The 15,956-nt window shown below is 43.4% G+C and overlaps 1 protein-coding gene across 1 annotated transcript in view; it reads right to left on the bottom strand.

The window, feature by feature from the left end:
* Positions 1–9,304: 9,304 nt before the first annotated feature.
* The window catches only part of PPM1H (protein phosphatase, Mg2+/Mn2+ dependent 1H), a 207,071-nt gene continuing 200,419 nt past the window's right edge, over positions 9,305–15,956 (bottom strand). Inside the window, exon 10 of the mRNA XM_074942136.1 lies at positions 9,305–14,730. Coding sequence (XP_074798237.1) covers positions 14,583–14,730 — 148 coding nt within the window. The 3' untranslated portion in view covers positions 9,305–14,582. The remainder of the gene's footprint in view (positions 14,731–15,956) is intronic.

The following is a 15,956-nucleotide window of genomic DNA, read 5'->3' as shown; positions in this document are numbered from 1 at the left end:
ATGGTTAGATTAATTTATCAGCTGCAGTGAAGAGCACCTCCCACAAGATCATGTCAGGGAAGATGTTTTTCTTTTTTTAAAGGCAAAAAGAAATGACTGAATTATTTGTTTTTACATAATACACAAAATGGAATTCCTCAGCCTATCCCAGCTAATTCATGTTTCAATTGTACCCAGCTGTTTAAATTGCACTGCTTAGAGATTGCCTTGATCCCCAGGTGCAGGTACTCCATCTGTGCTGCTCTGAGAGACTATTTACAGCAGAGGTTAGGCCAGTGATTGCTGGGATGGAAAACTCATTTCTCAGTCTGGCTTTTATTTACACTCTTATTAAAGATCCTTTCACTCATGTTGGAATGGCAGCTAGTGGCTGCAGTGAACATTTGGCGCTGAGCCAAGCAGCAAAATTACCATGTTGATGAAAGATAGTCTGCTTCCATTTTAACCTTTTACTGTTCTCCCCTTTCCAAGTATATTTGCACGAAGAAGAATGATTATTGAAAGAGATAGGGGGACAAAAGAGGAAAGAAACCTTGTCAGCTGAGCTCTCCAAGTTAAAAATAACTGTTTGCCACCAATTTGGAAAAAAAAAGTATTGCTTTATTAATTGGATATGCCTTTCCCTTAATTATTATTAGAGTCTGTTTTCTTGTGAAACAGTAGAGCCACTCATGTCTCCCTCCTGCCCTCTCCCTCCAACCTTGTGAACACTTCCTGGGATATAACTGTAGTGAAGCGGTTTCTATTTCATCTCAGATGCAGTGCACAGACAGCCGCAGCAACGCCCTGAAAATACTTCGCCTAAAAATATTTGCCCTTCAGTTAGAAATTAATCATCTTCCTGAATGTAAGCTCTTAGTGCAATTTGTACAATCCATCTTCCTTTAGAGAAAGGAAAGATATTGGCTCTTGCTGTCTAAGGCTGCCCTGCCATTCAACAATGTAGCTATCGACCTGGCAGTGGTTTTTTGTTTTTACATATTGTCCAGAAACCTTTAAACATCTGTTTCCAGGACCAAGATATGATTGCTTAACAGTAACAAAATCCAGATCAGCTGCATTAAGACAACGAACAATGTTCTTGAGTGCCAGCTGCAGTGTGGCCACATCTAAGAGCACAACAATGAGAAGATGCAACCAAATCCCCAACCTCACTGCTACTGCCCAAGCAAATACTTTCAACATAAAACACCCAAACAAAAATGCCAGGGTGGTGCTACATCTTGGTTGTTGGTACTGCACTGCTTCCTCCTCCTAGGTGTCCGAGTAAGAGGAGGAGATTCCACTTTAGCTTCCCTTTCCCTTGGGAAGAGAGTGTTTTTATTTGGGGCTGGTCTTAAAATCCCAGGTCCTGCAGTTATGGGATTCGGTAAAAATCTCAGCTTCTTTTTCGAGAGATGATCCCTATGCGGATTCCAAATGCGGGTGCGCATGCACGCCAGGCACCAGAGCTGGAACTGTTCATAGTAGTGTCCGTTGAACTGCATGTGCGGCACCCTCATGACACATCCAAGGCTTTGAGGCTGTATGGGTCAATGCCACTCCAGTTCCTTCTTACAGCTGCATGGCCAGCATCAGAACCCCTGAGCCTGCTAAAAGATCTGCTGTCCGCTTCTTTTTTGTACATAGTTTCTAGTTGTATATAGTTGTTTGCTACTGCAGTTAGTTAGATCTTCCTTGGACTTTTATCCCTGTGGAGCCCTTACCCAGGGGACTATGCCTAGGCAAGCCGGTTTTAACAACTGTGCTTTGTGTCCGCGTACCTTCTCTGTCAGCAACAAACAACACTGTTGCCTTTACTGGCTTGGCAAAGCCACCATCGTCGCCCATTGCTCCATCTGCCGTTCGTTCCCCTCCAGAACTCAAGCAGCTTGAGAACTTTGCCACTGCAAGTACCTAATGGAGGAGGCTATGCGCTACCAGATCCGCCAGAGCGGCACCTGCAGCGCCTCCCTGGGCCCAAAAAGCTCGAAAACCTTAACACTTAAGGTGCACAAGCATTATTTCTTTTCAATGCCATGGGTTTTAAGGGCCTTGGCTACACTTGAAATGCTACAACTGCACTGCTGTAGCACTTCAGAGTAGACACTACCTATGCTGCAGGGAGGGAGTTCTCCCATCAGTGTAGGTAAAATCTACTTCCCCCAGAGTGGGTAGCTAGGTCAACAGAAAAATTTTCCCATTGACCTAGCACCGTCTACATGGGGACTTAGGTCAGCTTAAATACATTGCTCAGTGTTGGGGGGCGGGGGGAGGGATGTTGCCTTTTCACAACCCTGAGCGACATAGCTGGGTTGATCTAAGTGTAGGCCATGGAATATATTGCTATAATATTTAGAAATAAAAAGAATAGTTTCACTGTGGTGAGGAGCCTAGAAAGGAGGCCAACAGGTCCAATCCAAACACTTTAACTCTTGCAAATTAAGTCTGGCCAAATCATTCACCTTGTTTCTGCTAGAGAGAGTTTTCCTGTTCCTGTAGAACTAATTTTGATTATCGAGTTGTTGTTGTTGATGTTGGTAATTGTGGAGATATTTAGGGCATGATTTTTGATTAGTTCCCCAAACATTAGCATATTTGCTTTCTTCTCAGAATCAACGGATCCTGGGGGTTTCCAGAAGGGGACAGCTTTGCTTGAAGCTGAAGCTCTGACCCTGTAAAAGCTTACACATGTACCTGAATAATCCCATTGACTAATATGCATAAAGTTAAGTGAGTAAAGCAAAGTAGCATGCTCCACGTCTGGGAGCAATTAACAGTGAAGATGTTACTGCAATATTTTTTTTCTTTCTTTCCTGGAACATTTATAATCAGATTGTGATTTCATACGCTCTACTGGCTCTTCAAAGTTACATTACAGTTTTGTTTAACACATTGCTTAGTGTCAAGGACTTTGGCAGTGATAATTTGGAGGGTGGCTGGCTCAGTTGGTGCCACCTGTAGATGTTGCCTATGTGGAGACAATGCCTGATCAATGATCTGCACTACAAGTGGCTTCAAGCATTGCCCTCTCGAGGGTCCTGTGGACCTGGTGTGTGGTGAACAGGGCTGGCTCCAGGCACCAGCTTTCCAAGCAGGTGCTTGGGGCGGCATTGAAAATGGGGCAGCAGTCCATGTCCCTCGGCAGCAATTCGGCGGCAGCTCCACTGCTTTTTGGGGCACGGCGGCAATTCGGTGGTGGCTGCTTGGGGCGGCACAATTGGTAGAGCTGCCCCTGGTGGTGAAGTACCTGGCTGAGGGTGGCTGGGTCTGCACTGTCATGGGAGGTGCTGCCCCACAGTGCCAGAACTCAGTGGTTGAGGTGGACAGACTTACACTTTGACTCATGCTGGTTTTTCGTGGGTGGGGCTGGAGGTGAGCACCACAACATTTGAGTGCTTGCGAGGACAGCCGCAGCTAGATCTGACAGAGGGTGCAGCGAGTGTCCAGTGTGGATGAGCATGTCTTTCTTCTGTACTGATACTGCTTGATATTGTCTTCTGTGTTAACCTTTCAGAAGCAGCAGCTTCAGCACTGGAGGAACCCCAGAGACACATCTCATAGGCGAGATTTCAAACCAAAAAAGGCACCCAGACAGAAGTGCTGAGGCAAAAGCTACTGAAGCTCCAAAGTGAAGGCCCAAGGTCACTGAACCAAAGTGCCTCTGAGGTCTGGTACCCTGTTGGTGCCCCTGAATATGCAGTGAGATCACCAAAATAGAACAAGCAGGAACGGAGATGGGAACACTTGAAAGGATAGTGAAGCAGAATAGGTGCTGAGTCGCCTGAAGAACTGGATCGGTGCTGCTGGGAGCTCTTTTTCCGCCCTTGTGCAAGAAGAACGTATGGGATAATTCCAGGTGTAACATTTAAGTTTAGAAGAGGCCTGAGACCATTAGTACAGGGATTGGCCTTGCATTCCTAGCTCGTGCTGCTGCCTTTAGGGAACAACAACAAAAACAAAAAAAGTCTTAAGAAAATCTTAAGGGAGTTCTGACTGTCTTGCTTTCGGGAACAAATATTCAGGAGTGAAAAATCAGGCACATTTGATATCTTTAAAGACAGGACAATTATGTTTTAACGTGCCCAGAGAGGAAAATGGCTTTCGAATCCAAGAGACAAGGTTGGCGAGGTAATACCTTTTATAGGACCAGCTTCTGTTGGTGAAAGAGACACATTTTCAAGCTTACAAAGAGGTCTTCTCCAGGTCTAATCCCAGACTGTTAGTTGGTTTATGGCCACAAACATGACTGTTTATCACCTGCATATATGTTTTGTCTTATATAATGTAGCTGTAGCTAGCCTGATCATTCATACAAATACCTAAGCCTTTTAAAATCCTACTTTAATTCTTTGCCTCATATCTGGTGGCAGCACAGACTAGGTCTGCAGACTAATTATGCAGGGTGTAAAAATATATTTCCTTAGATCATGTTTAAATTTGTCCCTTCTTAGTTTAATTGGATGAGTCTTGTTCTTGTATTGCCAAATAGGGTAAAGAGCCCCCCAACCGACCTCTTCTGCACCATTATTTTTTATACCTTTGTTATGTTCCCTCTTATTCATCTTGCTTTAGAACTACATAGTTGTTCTTTCAGTCTCCTCCTTAGCTTTCCATACCGCTAATCATTTCAGTTGTCCTTCCATTGTTTTGCAAAGTAGAACACTTTAAAAAAATCCTTCTTTGTTATTCCCCATAAAAGCAGGATGTGCAATAACTTTAGCTTATACACTCTTCCTGCCACAGTTCTACAGTAGACCGGGAATCAGTAAACGTTGCAACCTAGGCTCATACGCTAGAAACGTTGAGCAGCTAGCACAGGAATGTGTTTAAGTAGATATCATTTTTCAGGCCATTAACAGCTTTTCAGTAATTAGGCAAAACACAGTAAAATGCTACAACTTGCATCATTCCTCTATGATGTTTAGTTAATTCCTGACATCCTGTAAAAGTAGCAAGCATAAATTATAGTGCCAAATATTAGTTCACTATATATAGGATGTATAAAGAGAAATTATTACTTTGGGTCTGAGTTGCGAATGCTGCCTAATTCCTAAGGAATGAAAATAGCAAGTACATTACACTAGCCACTCTAATGCATAGTTTAGACCAGTGCTTCTCAAATGTGGCCACCATGGCCACATACAGCCACCGGGAGCTTTTTTTGCGGCCACAGCCTCCTAGGCTGTTATAGGGCCGGATTGGGCAAAGTAAAGGCCCCTCCCTGTTGCTCCTGAAGGCACTGCCTTGGTGTTAGTTGCTGGGGCCGCCAGCAGTGGTTTGGCCCTGCTCCCCCTGTGGAGGCACCTGGGACACAATTTGGAGGACCAGGCAGCTGGTGAGTTCCCCACCTTCCCAGGGGTGGTGGGGTTCAGGCTTTGGGCTTCAGGAGCCCTGGGGTGGCGGGAGAACGGGGCAGCAGGCTCTGGGCTGCAGCTCCCCACCCACCCCCATTGCCCCTAGCCCCCACTGCCTTCCCTGAACCCCCCCCCCCCCCCGATCCAGGGCTTAATTTGTCCCCATGCTTGACAGGGCTGAGTAAGTCTGCTGTGAAAAGCCTACTTGTATGCTTGTCAATATCACTTTTCACAACAGACTCACTACCTAGCAATAAATAAACTACAATGATTTAAATAGCTATATATGCGTATTTATTTGTTTTTCCTAAAGCAAATTAAGTATTTTAGGAAGACGTGTGAGAGCGGCCACCAGCAAGAGTTGGTGGCAGCACTTTGAGGCCACCAAAAAATTTGTCCTCCAAACCCCTGGTTTAGACTGTATCTGAGTGGAGAGCAATAGAACCACTCTAGGGCTAGTCATTTAAGAATATTGTACTTGGAAGGGCACTGATTATAGGTTAAAAAAAGGCTTTGATATTCTTTAGTTCCTTGTCATTGCATACTATAGACCAGAGGTGGCCAAACTGCAGTGTGCGAGCTGCATGTGGTGCTTTTACAGTTAAAGTACGGCTTGCGGGGGGCCCCCCCCCATTCTCTGCCTACCAGACGGGGGGCGGGGGAGTTCAGGGTTTCTACCCTGCAGCAGCAGGGTGGGGCTAGGGGCTTCTGCTGAAGATGATTGGTACCTGCTGAGAGTGGGGGGCACAATTTAAAGGTTCAGCTACCCCAACAGCTTGAGTCCCGCCCCCCCACCCCCACCCCAGGCATGCCCCACCCATTACCTTCAGCACCCCCTCCCTGCAGCTCCCAGCTGTTAGCTCCGCATGGTGAGGCAGCGGTAAACAGCTGGGATCTGCAGGGAGGGGCAGCTGTTTAGGCACCGCAGGGAGATAGCAGTGGCTCTTCCTCCAGCTCCCAGCTGTTTGCCACTGTATTGCCCCACAGCTGCAGCGCCCAGCTTGTCGGCTCCAGCACCTAGCCCACACACATTGCCTCTGGCTTCAGACCAGTGGGAATGGGGTCTTGGGGCTTCAGCCCTGCAGAGCACTCCTGCCAGGGCTCAGGGCTTCAGCAGGAGCAAGGCATCAGCCTCAAGTCCTGGCAGGCACCTCCCATGGGGCTGAAGCCCCAAGACCCACCCCCCCCCCAAACCTCCCTGCAAGGCTGAAGCCCTGAGCCCCAGCAGATGCACCCTGACTCTTGAACTTCTGAAGATTGTTGTATGTGGCTTGGGGGTCAATACATTTGGCCACCCCTGTTCTAGACACTTGTTTTTGCACATTCCAGAACAAAGAAAGGAGATACAACCCTTGCCCCCACTAGGCATGACTCAGCCATAAACAATGGGGCATATACTGAGGAAGAGCCAGGGTAAAAGTAATCAAAAACCACACAGCTGCGCACTTCCTAGTATGGTAAGTGACCATTAGGGTCACTGGCTTAATTTTTTTTTTTTAAGAAACTAATTAATTGTGACAATACAGAACAAGTGTGTGTGTTTGTTTTAAGGAAATATTAGCCTGAAGGGCTGTGGTGTAAGGAGAAGATTTTGAAAAGTGCAAGCAGTAGCTTGGCACGTAACACTCATTTGTGCCTTTAGAAATCACCCCAGGCTGAACAGGGATTGTACGCATTAAAGTATTACAGTTAAAGAGTAAAATAAACAATCCAATATCATTAAACTACATAAAACCCTACATTGTATGGATAAGGAAACCCTGAGTTACATTTTAGTGTAACTAATATACTGGAGGAGGAGTAGGGAAATGAAAAAAATAGCATTAATGTAATAAGCTTTCTGGGGTATTTTCTTCACACATGTAAACATCGTGTGGTTTGATTGCTGGGAAATGTTTCTGAAGCTTTTTAACTAAGTGCTGGAGTTCTATGATAAGTGGTCTCCTGCAGAAATAGTGCCCTGGGCTCTGGTCTGCTATGATTCAAAGAGGCAGGTACTACATGCGTCTAGTGTGCCTTACAGATGCTTCTTCATTTCTATGACTCAAGCATACATTTGTTTAGTTTGGTGGAATCATCAGCGTTATGTAGCTTGAGAATTTAAGCCCACGAGTCCTAAGGAAGTGACCATTCCTGAAAATATGTGAATTTTGTGACATTCTGTTCCCCAAAGCAGTACCTGGCACCCCCATATTTACCATGGTGATATAATTTGTGCACACTATGCCTTGTAAGGTATCATTCGAAAAGTCTTCATCTGTTGAACATTAATATCCTGTTGGATTGTATGTGCTGTCATTGTATCTAAAGTTATGAATATTGACTATGTACCAATATTTCAAATATGTTTGCTCCTTGAGTGACACCCATAATGCAGTTTACATCCAGTCTAGACAGCACATTGTGGATGAACCATCCAAAGTAATGGCCCATTAAGAAAAACAATAGGCCATAGAAGAAGCTTATCCTTGCCTGATGGGCTTTCCTGTGGACACTTCATACAGAATCAGAGTAGCAGCCGTGTTAGTCTCTCTTCGCAAAAAGAAAAGGAGTACTTGTTGCACCTTAGAGACTAACAAATTTATTGAGCATAAGCTTTCGTGAGCTACAGCTCGCTTCATAGGATGCATTCATCCGATGAAGCGAGCTGTAGCTCACGAAAGCTTATGCTCAAATAAATTTGTTAGTCTCTAAGGTGCCACAAGTTCTCCTTTTCTTTCAGCCAGAATGTAAGTAATGGCTGTTATGACTCATCAAAGCATGCAAGGACATATGATACTGGACTCCATCTTGTGCCTGTACTTTTCCACAAACTGTGCTGGGGACTTTGCTTGGAACAATGAAGTTCCCTCCACATGGAAGAAGCTATAAAAGTGATATCATCACTGGGCCTCACTCCCCCTACAACACAACACCTAGAAACACATCTGCAAGAAAAGACTTTGAATGGGGGATGGTGGTCCCCGGTGGGAAAGAAGGCATACCAGCCTGTGTATGAACGATCTGAACAGCTTGTAGCATCAGGGTGAGAGACTGCTTAATTCAAATCCTGTCTAGTTTATAGAAATTAGATTGTGATTTTGTTTCATTTTCTAGGTAACTAACTTTGATCTGTACACTTATTACTGTAATCACTTAAAATCTATATCTTTCGTAGTTAATAAATCTTTTATATTTTTCACCTAAAACAGCGTGGTGTTTGAAGAGCAAAAGGGAAATCTGCTCAAGAACAGAGGCTGGTGCATTGTCCTCTCCACACTGAGGAAGGGGTGAACTGGGTAATAAACTTACACTGGTCAGGCTTTTGACCAGGACAAGACAGTATAGTTGCGGGTTCCTAGGCTGGGGAATTGGAGGGAAACTAGCTGAAACCTCTATTGGTTCATAAGTGGCTAGTGAAAGCATTCATGTAACTGCAGCTGGGTGTGTCGCTGTTTGTGTATGGCTGTGTAGATACAAGTCCTGGAGAGGACTGCAGCTTGTCACAGCATCACGGTGAGTGAGGGAACCCAGGCTGGTGAGAGAGGGCTCAGCGGTACCCAGTTCCAGGTTGTCCCCCCGGAGAAGTATGTCACACTTTTGAAAAGTCACTTCACGTCTAATTTTCGTATTCACTTTTACCATAAATTGAGTTGATGATTGAGCACTTTGCAGGATCATCCACTGTGTTAGGCTGTGGCCCACTGATTACAGCTTAGAGATCCACTGAGGCTGAGAGATCAGATTGTCTCTCATAGAAGCCAGTGATCATGCCATTGCTTCACACGAGCTCCCTAAATTCCATTGAGATGTGAGACTATTTGGCAGTGAATCATCCCATCTCTTGTAAGACGCAGCATGTTAAAAATAGTCATTACTAGCCAATTATCAACTTCACAGTAAAGGAATTTGGGACAGTAATCTCCATGACAATCAAAATAAAGTGTTTTTATATATATAATTTAATTTTTTATTTTAAAACTTTTGCGCATACATTTCTTCACCATCCTCCTTTTTTTCATTGCACTTAAAAGTTTCAAAACCCCCCACAAAATATATCCCTTTACTAAACACTTTTGTTTTCTGGTTACAAAAAAGGTAACATTTCACAGTCACAAAGCAAAAGTACATTGGTCCAAAACATCTTCATCCAACAGATTCTTCTTTGCTTGGGCTATACAAAGCTTAGACAGTCAAACATTCCTCAAAATATGCTCACTCGGCCAATGACGGAAAGAGGAATGGGGCAGCTACCGAATTTAAAAAAACAAACAAAAAAAGTACTAAAATAAAGTACCCATGGAAGAACAAAAAGGTGGAGGTTGACAAGGGAGCCTCCTTCAAGTACACCACAGGTAGAAAACAGTAGCACAGTTCCAGCCTTGTTTGGTCACTGTCTATATGATAGCCACATTAAGATACCTACATCTAAGAGCCAGACAGAAAAAAATGTTATTTACACATCTAGAATGCCATGGAAAGAAATAGCAATACCACAGTCTGGAATTCACGTTAGATACAAGCCAAGATGTCATGTATGCAAAAAAAGGCAAGCACAAATGTGAGAGAGTTGGCTGGGTTATGTAGTGTCCTTTAAAACCACGTCTATGTACAAGTACAGTTCAAAGCCAAGACCTGTCCAGACATTGTAAGTATTGTGCTTCAAATCAGCATGGAGACAGGGCATAGCTACTACAGTAATTCAGAGACCTCTTTAGTCACATTTGATCATGTAAATAATTTCATGTCAGTCCCGTGTCCTAAAAACCACTTTTGCTTTACACAGTCAGCCTTGTTGCTTTTAGATTTGTTTTATTAGGAAATTTCTCTCTTTTCTGGTGCAGGGGCTATTGACAATGAGCTCTCTCAGGTGGTATGATTATGTATTCACTCAGAGAACGTAACTCCATTGGTTACTTAAAGAAACGTGATAGAAATGAAATATCTGGGCTTTCCATTAAATTAAGCAAGAGAAATTTTTGGCTGCATAGGCAGGAGAAAGTTTGAGAAGCAGCTGTATTAGCGTACGGAATAGTATTCAAAGGAGAATAGAGGAAGTCGCTTTGCTTCGGATGTTTAAAATAAGACTGGAGAAAGCACTTGGAAAAAAAGCTTTAGGGAGTTATCCAACATTTACAGAAGAGATAGACTAGATGGTTTATTAGTCATTTTCCATATATAATTTCTAGTCTATGATTTGATGACTTCCTGATTTTGTAAATAGTAGTGATTGATTGGAGGGGGATAGTATAGCATTGTGAAGCAGGATTATCGATCGGCACAGCAGGATTATCATCATAGCTGATCATTCCTAGGCAGTCCAATTCCTGCATGTCAAATATCCTACCAAAATGAGAGCTTGTCTGTGGGCTGATCCACTATGGGTGCATGTGTGTATTGGAAGCGTGGGGACTGAGATTTGCTGTCCTAATGGAACGTGCATTATTACTGAAGTAGTGCCTTTAAGGCACAAAATGTTCTTGCTGGAAAATGGCATGCACGCAACAGTGGTCATAGGTGGGAAGAAAATTTTCAAAGCTTTCTCCTTGCCTACAGAAATGTTTGCTGCTGTGACCCATAATATGCTGAAATCTACAAAGGGAAGCAAGAGCCTCTGATAAAACAAGATTACTTGAATATCTTTTCTGTAATTCTCCCCCCACCCCCAAATATTCTTCTGAGGTGTAGGTAAAAGCCAGGATATCAGAGGGAGTAATACTGGGCAGACATTTCTAGTGAGGAAAGCATGTGCATTTCTAAGAGGTTTTGAATGAAAAGCAAAACAAAAAACACCAGCACAATTACAGTAAACTTATGTTTGACTGGGAAGCTTTTTATTAGACTAGAACATCCTCAGAGCTCATTAAAACAAGGAGTTGACTGCAATTCAGTTTGCACAGAATTTGAGAGTCTCTGTTTTCTTTCTCAGTGTTCTGAGTGATGTGATTTTGGCCTTTCCAGGAAGTGCTCTGGAAGCCAACATACCATGATCTAGACATGCTAGCTGCAAAGGGATGAGGTGATTCGTGGTGGAAGTCTGAATGAAAAAACAAGAAAACCTACTGAGCTCAATTCACAAAGCAACAGCAATGCTGGGAAGATTTTGCTAAGAGTCATTTTGCTACTTTTGATTGATGCACCTTACTGTTGGTGCCAAACACTTTTAGGGTTACTTTTAAAAATGTTAAATGGGAAGGTATATTTTCCATTGCAGTTTAAGGAAAGTAATATTCTAACTCTTGCTGTAATGCGGAGTCACATATTGCACTGCAGATGAATGAGTTTCAATTAAAAGATCTTTCTTCTTCCTGTCTTCTGAATGATGGCAGCTGTAGACACCATGTTTCTAACTAAAATCAAGGATAACACACTGGCATTGGATTTGTATCAATCAGGCTCACAGGGGGTACCACGGGCATTATCTTGAGATGTACCAGTGCTCCCTCCTGTTAGTACCGCTACTTAGTTTCCCTCCTGATTTAAGTGAACTGACTCACTGAGGACTACAAAAGCTACACATAGCTATAAAACCCATGAAAAAGTACATGGATAAGTTTACTAGGCCAAACAAAGAAAGAAGAAATAGGTGAATGAGGAAAAGGCTCTTGCTTGAACTATAAAACATATGAGAGATTATGTGGAAAATGTTCTAGACTCAGTCAGATTTCAAATCTGCATCTCTTCCGTTTGCACAAAGAAAAAGAGGTAAGGGCCAAAAAGGTAAAGCACAGCAATATATAAGCAGATAGGCTGCCGATTTATGCAGGTTCTGGATTATGAAACAGCTGTGTTTTCTGCAGTGCTATCACATCCAGGCACTGTGGAATCCATGGAACAGTTTGCAGGCTACAATCATACACTTGGGGCATGTTTGAGCCAAATTATCCACTCAGCACTGCCTCATTTCAGCGTGGAACTCCTGCTTACTATTTACAGGGAGGGGCTTTTAAGTCTTGTACACGGGGATTGTTGTACTTGCACATCAAGGTGGCATAGCAGAACTTGTAGTGCCATGGATTGAACTAAACACCTGTTGAGCTTCACTGAAAACACACGGTACGTAGCACATAATAAATTACTCAGTTGGAAGGCTCCAGGCCTGTCCTATTCAGAAGAAAATGTGACCACCTCAGGGAATACAAAGGACATGGCATCTGCTTGTTAAAACTGGCACTTTCTCCTTTGGGACAAACTTACCATTTGTGAGGTTTCTAGTTATCTCTCCCATACTGCTAGGATTATGTCAACTGTGTTTCTCCTAGCTAGCCAATTTTATTTACAACCTGGGATCAGCAGCTCCAGCAGTACACGGTTAGGGGACTCACGAGACATGAGGACCCCTCTGTATGTTAGCAGCTTCTGAAAAAAGGACTGAAATCTGTGGCACTGAAGAGAGTTCTCTGTTTATAGGACAGTAACCACAGCTATGTCTGCGCTGTAATCCGAGCTGTGCTTCGCAGTTTGTGGAGCCATAACCACGCAAGCTTTCACCTAGCTAGCCCAGGTCCCAATAACAGTGAAGATGCAGCAGTGTGGGTGTCAGCACAGGCTGTCCAAGTTCCCTGGGACCTCTGGGTACACCCTGGCATTGCTAGCCCATGCTGAAGCTCACTGCTGTTTTTAGCCAGATTAAGGCTAGTGCGGGTATGCCTACATGAGCTGCAAATCACACCTCCACTACTGCTGCTCTACACAGGCTATGTCATGTCTACACTGCATTTTGCCTGAATGGTTTCCTGTTGCACTGTTGCTTCTACACTGGTATCTTATTTAGAGAGATTTTTCTTAATATCGATCGAGTACAACTGGTAGAGGAGACCAAGCAAGCCAAGGATTGCCACTAACACGTTAATCCTCTACTCTGGTACCAAAAGGTGCAGAGTTATGAGTGAGTTGCCACCTTCTGAGCATGGGACCCTGGTGATGGGGGCAGGGCAGAGGGCTTTTATGGTGAATAATAAGGGAGACCGAAGTGAAAGGATTTTCAGTAAGGTTGCTATCTGTGTTTCTGGGTTAATAACTAGAACAATAACATTTACCATAGACACCCAATTAAACCCAAACTCAGAAGACAAAATACATTTACTGAACATTGATCGCTAAGCTGTATGTCCAGTGATCTTTTCAACAGGATGCATGATAACGCAGACAGAACCAGCCAAAAAATTAAAATCCCAGGTCCCAAAAGGTATGTCTACTCTCCAGGTGGGAGCAAGCCTCCCAGCCTGGGCAGATGGACTTGAGCTAGAGTGCTAAAAATAGCAATAGGGACGTTGTGGCTCGGGCTGGAGCTCAGCCTCTCAAGCCCATGAACCTCTTAGACTTGAAAGCCCAAGCTCCAGCCTGAGCTGAGATGTCTATCCTGCTATTTTTAGCGCACTAGGGGCTTGAGTCAGTCTACCTGAGCTGCAGGGTAGCCCTACCCAAAGAAACGCTGGCTTCCAGAGGAACTCTGCATCAAGTAAAGATCTGGTGCATCATGGTTACACAGCAAAGGAAATCTTGACAAACAATTCCTGTTGCAAGATTTATTCTTGTATCAACACAATGTGCCCTACTCGCCGGGGCAATTTTTGCAGATGGCTTGGCTGTGGTGAGTTAGATCAAGTCACAAGGACAGTCTTGGTTTTGCCACCAAAGCATGTGAAATAAGGAGCTGTAAAGTCTCCAGAGTGTTCTGAAGGGGGTTCAAGTGGGAAAAATGAGAATTCAGTCATATAAGTACAATTTTTGGAAGTTCTTCATGGAAAAAGAATGACAATTACTCGCAAGTGTAATTACATCAAGTGTCAGATCAAGTTAACAACTTTTTTTTTTTTTTTTAAATGATCCATCCCAAAGCCATGACTTCAGTCAGTCAGTCACTGGCTTTCAATCCCCATTTCTACTTTCACAACTGAAAATGGCTGTTCCAAGCCACATGGTAAACTGAAAAAGATTAAGTCCTGTTTCAGGTCACAATGGGGTCCTCACCTGGAGGGACAATACAGGGACCACCAATCCATAATATATTAGCAGCATTTAAGTTCTATTCCTGTTAAGCACCAAAACCCATTAATATAGGGAAGCTGTAACCTTAAGAGATACCTTTAATCGTGTACAGTATATGTGCAGAGCCCTACCTTTTGGGCAGAAATATCACCTTCCAGCATGAGTTTAGATTAAATTACATCAATCAGAACTGTCCTTGTCAGATCTGAACATCATGTCTTTTCAAAGGCTCTTCCTAAAAAGACCACCCTCCCATTATCATTGTCGGTGCTACTTTCATGACAAGTTGTTTCCATGTATTAAAGGAATGACATAGACAGAAATGTCGTCTCCTGAGCCCAGTCTATCGTTGGATATTCTCCAGCCCCTGTCCTTCAGCACTCCCCTGGCTCGCATCACCAGGTCCTGAGCTGCTAACGTGTATCTGTGGAGGAGGAGGAACACGGTTACATTGCAGAAATTGAGCATGCAGAGATCACGGCTGGTAGTATTATGAAGAATGTGTTTTCGCAGCTGATGAGATTTACATTTGTGAGATACAAAGACAAGCTGTCAGATGCCATCCATCAGCAATCAAAGAACAAGTGTTGACTACTAGTAAAAATTATTTAGCACCTGAGGATCTCTAAGCATTTTACAAATTTTAAGGCATTAGGCCAAGTATTTCACAAGTGACTAGTGATTTTGGGTGCCCAACTCGAGACGCCTTAAGGCTGCCCGATTTACAGAAAGTGCTGAACATCCCTCGGAAAATTAGGCCTCTGTGACGGATCTTATATGGAGCACCCCAAAAAATCACTAAACCCCTTTAGTGAAAACCTTGACCGTAAGTGTCAAACACCTTTTTAAAGAAGGTTAAATAGTAGCATACCCACTTCACAGATTGATATACTATGGCAAAGAGGGTGAGTGATACATAGTGAGTCGGTTACAAAGCCAAAAATCCAGGAACTCCCTGATCTTTACTTCAATTTATACCTTACACCAAAAGGATGAATTGTCAGTTTCCACTGAAACAGTATCCTATTTTTGAAACCATCATCATTATTTTAAAACTGAAAAATACATAGAGGTTATGTAATCAGATTAATGAAATCAGAAATCTCTTCAAATTCATAAATTCAGTGAAGACCATTCCTAACTGAGACATGAGGTGCTTACTGTATTGTAAATATTTACTAGCCATTTCATGAAGTTACAAAACTGTGAAACAGAGCAGCACTCCATTGAGCTGAGCTGCATCATATTTATTGCAGATATTTGTTGTCCCCCAGCTTCATGAAACAGCTGAGAAACAATGGATGCTGCTCTGGGGGCCAGAAGCACGAAGGTGGCACATAGCCAACTTTGTACCCTGCCCAGCTCTTGTTCTGCATGATTCTTTAGTAGAACTCAGTCAGGGCCAATATGTATAACTGAAAAGTTAGAGAGACACTGTAGGTGAGGTAATATCTTTTATTGGACCAACTTTGTCGGAGAGAGAGACAAGCTTTTGAGCCACACAGAGCTCTTCTTCAGATCCCAAAGCAGGAAGAGCTCTGTGTAGCTCGTCTCTCTCTCCTCAACAAAAGTTGGTCCAGTAAAAGATATTACCTCACCTTCCTTGCCTCTGTAATATCCTGGGACCGACATGGCTACAACAACACTGCA

The sequence above is a fragment of the Natator depressus genome, chromosome 1, assembly GCF_965152275.1.
Source record: "Natator depressus isolate rNatDep1 chromosome 1, rNatDep2.hap1, whole genome shotgun sequence".
Lineage (NCBI taxonomy): Eukaryota > Metazoa > Chordata > Testudines > Cheloniidae > Natator > Natator depressus.
This window is presented reverse-complemented; position numbering and strand designations above follow the sequence as displayed.